This window comes from Bubalus kerabau, chromosome 6, assembly GCF_029407905.1.
Source record: "Bubalus kerabau isolate K-KA32 ecotype Philippines breed swamp buffalo chromosome 6, PCC_UOA_SB_1v2, whole genome shotgun sequence".
In the NCBI taxonomy this organism is placed as follows: domain Eukaryota; kingdom Metazoa; phylum Chordata; class Mammalia; order Artiodactyla; family Bovidae; genus Bubalus; species Bubalus kerabau.
Window position 1 is genome coordinate 44,130,626 of NC_073629.1, and position 9,202 is coordinate 44,139,827.

Sequence of the window (9,202 nt, forward strand, 5' to 3'; positions counted from 1 at the left end):
TTTTGAAGTACAATTGACATACAACACTATGCTAGTTCCTGGTATGCAACATAGTGATTTGCTACTTCTATACGTTTCTAAAGTAATCACCATGATACATACAGTCACCATCTGCCACCTAAGATTTACACATGTACTGACTATATTCCCCACATTGTACATTTCCTACTTGTGACCGCTTGTTATTGGAAGTTGTACCTTTTAATCTCTTCCACCTATTTCTCCCCTAACCACCTGCTTGTTCTCTGAGTTTATGATTCTATTTCTGTTTAGAATGATCACTCTTATGTTATAGTATAATCTTATTTCAGCTTTTTATTAATCTTATATTTGAAAATACTTTTCTGTTCTATGTTTTAGTACTTTATTGATCCTCAAAGTAATAAATCTTTGAGGTAGTACAGATAACTTTCTCAAAACATGATAGCAAAATGCTAATTTAACAAATATTATAAAATACTTATAAAGTGCAGCACACAACAGAAGAATGTTTTGGACTGAAGACAGACTTTAGAGAGCTTTATAAGAAGGAAGTAGCAACTTCCAGTTGGAAAAGAAGTCCTGGGAATACTGTACAGCATGCTAACTATAGTTAATAATACCGTATTGTATATTTGAAAGTTGCAAAAAGAGTAAACTTAAAATCTTAAAAGCTGTTATTACAAGAAAAATTTGGGGGACTTTTCTCATGGTCCAGTGGCTAAGACTCTGAGCTCCCAATGCAGGGGACCAAGTTCAATCCCTGGTCAGGGAACAAGATCTCACACGCTGCAACTAAGACCTGGTGCAGCCAAATAAATAAATATTAAAGAAAAAAAGAAAAATTTTGTATCTATGTGTGGCGATGAATGTTAACTAGATTTGTGGTGATAATTTTGCAATACATACAAATATCAAATCATTATGATGTACACTGGAAACTAATACAGAGTTATATGTCAATTACATCTCAATTTTTAAAAAAATTAAAGGAGGTGGCATTAAAGAATACCTTTTGCAAAGATGGACAGAATGATTTCTACAAAGATGGGAAAAAAAAGGCCTTCCTTGTAGGAAGAAAGGATGTAAGCAAAGAAGGCGGCACGTAGGCATAGAACATGTTCAGAAATTAACTTCAAAGTAACTATTATGATTGAGCTAAAAAACAGAACTCGTGGGATAAAATAATTTTTTAAAAAAGAATGAAAGGGGCATGTTGATTTGATTGAAGTCAAGGACAGCTACACATTTTTGAAAAGCTTTGGTTGGTAACCTAAATAATTTTAAATTTAATCCGGATTCAATAGAAAGTCACTTGAGTATGTCTGAGGAAAGAGAAACCAAGGAATACATAAGACCTCTGGTTTTGAAAAGCAGTTTCAAGGGGAGTTACTGGAAGGGAGATAGGCTGAGGGCAGCAAATCCAGCCATTGCCACAGAGCAAGTAAGAAGAGGAAAGTGAAGTCACGTTTAGCATAGAAATGAAAAAGAGAAGAAGCAAACTGGGATGCTGAAAAAGTAGAATCAATACTTGGGAGGAAAGTTAGGACCAGGAATGTAAATTTAGAAGTCATGCCCTTAAAGGAAACAATCTGAGTTTACCAGCGAAAATGAGTAAGGGCACCAAGTGAGAAACTACCAAATTTCATTTTTAACTACCAGAGTTGACTGCTGATCGAAAACAAAAAACTGCGGTTCCATTTTCAAATACTGCATGTAACAGAACATAATAAAAGATTCAGCCTTCTACCATAAAGTAATGAAAAGTGTTTTACCAAGCATGGCCCAGTACTACATTTAATATTACCCTTTAATTCATTTGAACCAGCATCCCCTGTAGTTTAGTTGCTTTAAATAAAAGTTAATTAAAATCTTCCCTTCCTAAACACTCAGAACCCAACAAGCACACCTTTTCTGATAGCAATCCCACCTGGCCTCAGACAGCCTTTGCCTGCGTACTAGCCTTACCAAGGACAACCTTTCCATTTCTTGAAGTCCCTGAGGCTTCTTCAGCGCAGGGTCCCGGTCTCCTGGCTCGGCATCAGCCACAGGGCCGTACACCGAGCGGGAAGCTCCAGGGCAGTTCGCAAATGGAATGACCGCCAGCCTGGCCCTCCGGCCACTCGGTTCCGCACGCCCGAGACTCTAAAGCACACACCGCCGTTTTCATTTGGTTGACACACCCCTTTCCTGGAGCCCTTTTCCTTCCTACACCTAGCACATTCCTCACGTCGTCCCTCGTACTTACAACGTGTCACTTCATCCACTCCCACCCCGTACTCAGCTAGTACTTAAGGTATTCCACACCGTTCCCTTCACTCAGACAGACTTCGTATCAGCCCCGCGCCCGCTGCATCCTCCCGGAGTTGCCCCGGCCAAAGCTGAGGCCACCGGCCTGCCCGTGCCCGCCGCCACCCAGGAGCGCACCAGGCTCACCTTTCGCGCAGCTCGGCCGGCTGCGCGTACCGGGGGCGGCGGCTCAGCTCGGCCCGGCGCCCCAGGCTGCGGCGCCCGCCGGGTCCCCCGCCACCCTTGAAGCGCAGCGCCACTCGCTACCGCCGCCGTCGCTGCCGCCGGCCCAGTGCGGCCCAGGCGTTTCCGGGTTCCCGCGGTCCCGTCTCCCAATCGCTCCGGCTGCCGCCTCGGCCCGGGTGAACGCCGTTCCCGGCTCGGCTCTGCTGGTCCCACCTTGGCATTTGCCAACTCCATCCCCAAGATTAGGACTTCAGAGGCTCCGCGGGCGACCCCCGGAGCCGGCTTCACTGTCGTGTCCTTGCCTGGGGCAGTGCCTTCTGCTAGTTGTTTCCTAAAGGGACGTAGTGGACGGAGTGACTCCAGCGGCGTGCCTCTGCCGGACTGCCTGGTGGCGAAGGGCGCCAGGGTGTGAGACTGCGAAAGTAAAGTCAAAGTCCTTTGGGGGCAAAGGACCCTGAGAGGGAGTGAGGTGGTGGATCCAGGAAGCAAACAAACTGGGTTCTAGAAATGTCAGTGACAGTGAAAACTAACGAGATTCGCTCTGGCTCAGGCTGCCATTCATTTTTCTGGAAGGCTTGTTAGGTTGGAAATAACCGCTTCTCCAACTCTGGTTTAGACCCTGAGGCTGAACAGAGCCTAGAGCAGCGCCACCAAATTAATAGGGTAGGATTATCCCTTTCCTCTTAACACCACGCCGCTATGAATTAAGCCTGTGTCTCTTTATATTGCAAATGATTAAAACTACATCCGAGAAAGACAAACGGAGAAAGAGAGCAGAAAAACAAAATTAAATAACTGTATTAGAGTAGAATGACTGGCTTTAAAATTTTGGCTCATTTGGAAACGAATCTGCCTGCAACGCAGGAGACCCAGGTTGGATCCCTGGGTTGGGAAGATCCCATGGAGAAGGAAATGGCAATATTCTTGCCTGGGAAATCCCACGGACAGCAGAGCCTGGAGGGCCTACAGTGCATGGGGCTCACAAAGAGACATACTTGAGCGACTAACACTCATGATCTTGAGAAATTCCTTGGATGGTGGAATATATCTTAGATTTTCATGTTTGTTCTAAATATTTTGGAAGTAAAATGTGCCTGATGCATAATAATAATAGCTAGGCAGTATTCTAAGATTAAGATAGAATATATAATGAATCTTTTCCTCCTTTTGTAAGAGGGAAAAGATTTAAACTATTTTAGAAATACTTCGGCAGGAAAAATATACCTTATGACATAAATAAGGTATATTTTATGTTTGGTTTTTTTTTTAAGAGAAAAAGATTTTTTAGTCTGTTCAAAAAGTTTTAAAATGAAAAGGAGAGAAGTGGAGGCAATTATTCATTAGGAAACAGTAACATGGTGCTTTGACCTCTTGGAAGAGGACCAAAGCTCAAAACAGACAAAAACAACAATGAAAATAGAGGATTCAATATATTTATGACACCCACAACTGATGTAAAGATATGGGTTGCCAAACTGATGACCAAAAGAAAGTAATGCTTTCATTGACCTCTCCTAGCTTTACAATTTGTACTTAGATACTAATGTAGTGGAAACTAGTTTAGGCACCCCATTATGTTAGCCCTTATTCTCTCTACCCATTCAACCTACACAGCACACAGTTGCACCTCAGTCCTATCTGACTTACTCTTTGTGACATCATGGACTATAGCCCCATGGACTGTAGCTTGCCAGGCTCTTCTGTCCATGGAATTTCCCAGGCAAGAATACTCGAGTGGGTTGCCATTTTCTCCTCCAGGGCATCAAACCTGACCTGAGTCTCTGGAGTCTCCTGTATTGGCTGGCAGATTCTTTACACTAGCCCCACCTGGGAAGCCCAACATACAGATGTTTATAAAGTTTTCCCTCTCTTTCTTGCTTAATAGCACTGTGAAAATGATTGCCCTCTAGCTAAGGCTGTACCATCCACCTAATGTTTAACCCTCCAAGAGGATACTCCCTATCACTGCTTTCTATTAGGAGCATTCTTCATTCCAGAAAGAGAGTCATGGCTGACCACCAGAACCTGTTCTGAATCACCTAATGCCAGCCCTAACATCTCAATATCCCCAGGAGGAGAAGAATGCAAGAACACATCAGCCCTGATCCTCATCTTCAGCCCCATTTACCACCTGAAAACTGTAAGACCTCTTCCAGCTTCCCTGGGGAAGGAGAGCACAGTCTTGAGAGCATTAACTTTCAAGCTTATGCGCTCAAGCCCCACTGCTCCTGGCAAAGTAATAAAGCTACTCGTTTCTCCAAAGCACTGTCTCTGTATTTTCACTTGGTGTCGGTGAGCAATAACACTGAACTGCTTTCAGTTTTCCTGTATATACCACTCATAGCACCTATTCCGGAGAAGGCAATGGCACCCCACTCCAGTACTCTTGTCTGTAAAATCCCATGGACGGAGGAGCCTGGTAGGCTGCTGTCCATGGGGTCGCTAGGAGTCGGACTCGACTGAGACTTCACTTTCACTTTTCACTTTCATGCATTGGAGAAGGAAATAGCAACCCGCTCCAGTGTTCTTGCCTGGAGAATCCCAGGGACAGGGGAGCCTGGTGGGCTGCCATCTGTGGGGTTGCACAGAGTCAGACATGACTGAAGCGACTTAGCAGCAGCAGCAGCACCTATTCCCATTCCTCATGTTCTTAATTGAATGTTGAATATGTTTCCACTGGTCCTGCTTACATTTTTTATAGCTAGCTCCACTCATTTTTCAGCTCTCTGTTGAGGTATTATCAGAAACTTGAAGCTTTTTCTTGCTTCCTTCCTTCCAGGGATCTGAACTCCTTCTCTGTGGTTCCAGAACATCTTGAGGCATCTTGTACATCTCTAAATAATTTACTTCACTGTATTGTGATCTGATCTATATTTCTCTTTTCTGCCCAACACTCTCCATGAGGTAAGTGCTATACTATTTATCTCCAGATCTCCAGCACTTGGCACAGTGCTTAGCACATAATAGAAACTCAACACATATTTCCTGAATGGAACTAAACTGGTTGGTAATGATGGTGAAGACAAGCCAGAGAGTATAAAAGCTCGCTGGGGAAGAACGGCCAGCACAGCCTAAACTGCAAGTCTAGGCATCCAACACAAAGAATTCAAGTCAGCACCTAAGGTCTGAAGCTCTTTTAATAATAATAACCCAATAAGGATTGTACCTTTGAGTAGTTTGCTGTATCAATCTCATCTAACCCTCACAATAGCCCTATAAAGTAGGCATTAATACCTTCAGTATTTTACTGCAGGAGAACATGAGACAGATTAAGTAACTTACTGAAGCTCTCATATCTACTGAAAAGTAAACTGGGATTCAAATCCTAATTTGTCTGCCTTTAAGTCCATGCATTAAAACACTACATTTAGCTGTAGTAGAACAGAAAAGGAATGAACACCGTATAGAAAAAAAAGGTGTCTGTCAGCAAAGTAGCAATAGGGGTAGGAGTATCATTGAAAAACAGAGATGACCATGAAGGAAGAGAAAAAACAGCAACCTGGGGGTACTGGGGCAGAGGACCAGCTTTGGGTTTTCTATGATAACAGATCTGAAAGGCAAAATTTTGACACCTTAAAAGACAGACAAATGAGAATAACATATTAGTCCAAGGGCAGCCAGAGTAAAACAGGACCGTGTTTCTCACTGGTGCTTCATTAGGGTTGCCAGATAAAATACACAGCTAGTTAAGCTTGAATTCCAAATAAACAATGAATAATTGTTTAGTATTAATATATGCAATACATGGGGCTTTGCAAGTGGCTCAGTGGTAAAGAATCAGCTTGCCAGTGCAGGAAACACAGGAGATCTGGATTCAATCTTTGGGTCGGGAAGATCCCCTGGAGGAAGAAATGACAACCCAATCCAGTATTCTTGCCTGGAAAAATTCCATGGACAGAGGAGTCTGGCAGGCTGCAGTCCATGGGGTTGCAAAGAGTCTGGACATGACTGAGCGACTGAGCATGCATTCAGTATGTGGTGTATACTGTGGAAATGGAATGTTGCCTGCCATTCCAGAAACAGTGTTGCCCATTCTGGTTCTACAAGGATCAAGCCACCAGCCAATGAAGCATACCCCACCCCATGCACCCCAAGGGGAATTCAGGATGGAGAAAGATAGGAAGTAGTCAGTCTATACTTCTGGATACTGGCCCTAAATAGTTGAGCTGTATATCTAAGGAATAATTTCAATGCATCAGTCCATACACCAAAAAGCATACATCTTTAACTTTGATATCTGTTTTTTGTGATTAGCACTAAGCTCTTGATCTTAGACTGCATGTTTTTTGTTTTCAGCAGAAATCTCCTATATGTCTTGGCTTCTCCCTTAATTCTTTGAAGCAGTTCCCCAGAGCTATCTGAGAGTATGTTTCCAAGGCTACAGACCACAATAAGATCTCCAAATAAAACTTAACTTGCAACTTTTTGGTTGTATGTTTTTCTTCATTTGACAGTGCTTAAAAAAAATTTGTTTTATCAGAAATTCAAATTTAACGTGATATCCTATATTTTTATTTTCTAAATCTGGCAATGCTATCGAAAGCATGAATATTATAATATTGCACAATAACTGCAGTTTCCAAGGGTGCCCCAGAGAAATTAAGACCAATTAAATTATATTTGGTGCAGATGACACTGCAAGCCTTAGGCACACAAAGTGACATTCCCCCCATCAGTATCTTCAGGCAGAGTCAAGGCTTATACTTTATGAACTTTAATGGCTTAAGACTTCATAGGGAAAAAAGACAAGACAGAAAGTGAGCAGGGACTATCGAGATTTATATATTTAATTTTTAAAAAATTTCTTTCTAAAACAGTTAAAATACAAAAAATTTCCTGGGGAATTAAACCTCAGGTTTCCAGATGTCACTTATACTTTGTTCTTATACTATTATAGTTCTTAAAACTATGGAATTGAAGGTGAAGCTCATGAACAGGAAAAACCAGTCTTTCCTTGATTCTCAAGCTACGGAATCTGGCATGTTCTTGTTAGTTCTTTAGGGCAAAGCACCTGCATAGAAAGAATAGCCAAAGTTTATTTACTTGACCATCATTGACCTCTAAGAGAAATTGAATGAGGTTACTTCCATATCATCAGTAGCTCAGTAGTCATGTGCCTCTTTTGCTTTCTGATAGATCCATAGATCTCTTTAACACTCTATAGAACAGCTATTTGACAGGTTTGAAAGGAAATAACTTTTTATTTCCAGGTTCTGCCTGGCTTTTCCTATTATAACAGACTTACTTTCGGTGGTGGGGGTGGGGAGGTTAGGAGGTTGTTCAGAGAAGGCAATGGCACCCCTCTCCAGTACTCTTGCCTGGAAAATTCCATGGACGGAGTGCCGGGGTCCAGCCCCGGTGGATCCAGGGAATTTGAAGCAGGGACGGCGTTGGCGAGGATCAGGAAACAACTGCTTAATTAAACTTTAATTAAGGATATAGAGTAATAGAATAAGGATAGCTCAGTGAGGAAATTCAGTGGAGAAAAGAGGCTGAATAATTCAGCCAGAAGGTGAGAGAAAGAACGACAAGGGGACACCAAGTTTTGGTGAACAAGGCCCGCACTTTATTTTCCAAAGTAGTTTTTATACCTTAAGTTATGCATAGAGGATAATGGGGGAAGGGATGGAGTCATGCAAGGACAGCAGTTCCTGGTTCTAATCTAAGCCAGGCTTTCAAACTTATCATATGCAAAAGTTCAGGTGAATTACATCATCTTCTGGCCAGGAGGCCTGTTAACATTTTAAGAAACTTATCTTTCTCTAAAGGTGATTATTCCAAAGTCAGGCACCAGCCTCCAAAAAAGCATTGGACAAAGCTGCATTTTACATTTCTATACACCCATTACATCAATCAATACACTGCCAAGGACACAGTAGGTAAGGAGTATGGAGACTTAGCAGCAAACATTGGCCCAACAAGTGAAAATCCCTTCACCAATACAATTTCTAATCAATCTTTTAACTACTCAAAGGAATCTGTGTTTAGGCAGTTTAGAACATCTCCTGCCTCTCACAGTTGGGAGGCTCTGAACAATCACTTGTGGCCGGAAAAACCTATTCAGGCAGGCTAGAGGATTTCCAAAGGAGTTTGTAGGTTAAACACTGTCACACCCAGGAATTTTATTAACTGGAGCTGTAAGTTAACTCTTTTTTCAGAGAGAGGTAGTGGGGGACAGCCCCCCGTAAAGTCAGAGGTGTAGGTGAAAGCACAAAGCAGAAAGTAGGCAGACTCTGGTATTGGGGGGTAGATGCTCGAGAATTTCCAGGGGGACTCCTGAGGCTTGATCCCGCCTTTGCGTATGCCGAGCCTCCTTCCTCATGACCTTTGTCATGGGTGGAGCTCCTCACGCTGGCTCCCGGCAGTGATAGAATTCCAGTTGAGCTATTCCAGATCCTGAAAGATGATGCTGTGGAAAGTGCTGCACTCAATATGCAATATGCACTCAATATGCAATATGCCGGCTCCCGGCAACGGAGGAGCCTGGTAGGCTGCAGTCCATGGGGTCGCTGAGAGTCGGACACGACTGAAGCGACTTAGCAACAGCAGCAGCAGGAGGTTGTTTAGGCTTCCCAGGTGTTGCTAGTGGTAAAGAACCCGCCTGCCAATGTAGGAGACATAAGAGATGTGGGTTCAATCCCTGGGTTGGGAAGATCTCCTGAAGGAGGGCATGGCAACCCCACTCCAGCATCCTTGCCTGGAGAATCCCATGGACAGAGGAACCTGGTGGGCTGCAGTCCATTTGGTC

At 43.1% G+C, this 9,202-nt stretch overlaps 1 protein-coding gene and 1 long non-coding RNA gene across 7 annotated transcripts in view; one reads left to right on the forward strand and one right to left on the reverse strand.

Moving 5' to 3' along the window:
• Positions 1 to 7,996, reverse strand: part of SLC35A3 (solute carrier family 35 member A3) — a 50,040-nt gene extending 42,044 nt beyond the window's left edge. For 3 of the 6 annotated variants that reach the window (XM_055585003.1, XM_055585002.1, XM_055585001.1), the window contains exon 1: positions 2,416 to 2,846. In XM_055585003.1, the coding sequence (XP_055440978.1) occupies positions 2,416 to 2,688 (273 nt within the window). In that variant the 5' untranslated portion in view covers positions 2,689 to 2,846. Of the gene's footprint in view, positions 1 to 1,947; positions 2,228 to 2,415; positions 2,847 to 4,101; positions 4,261 to 7,699 lie in introns of those variants that run through there. The other 3 variants (XM_055585004.1, XM_055585006.1, XM_055585005.1) reach the window with 3 other exon arrangements.
• On the forward strand, positions 4,553 to 7,452 carry LOC129655072 (uncharacterized). Its single transcript, XR_008715745.1, has 3 exons — positions 4,553 to 4,690; positions 5,234 to 5,358; positions 6,751 to 7,452. It is a non-coding gene; the product is annotated as an uncharacterized LOC129655072 (long non-coding RNA).
• Positions 7,997 to 9,202: the final 1,206 nt, after the last annotated feature.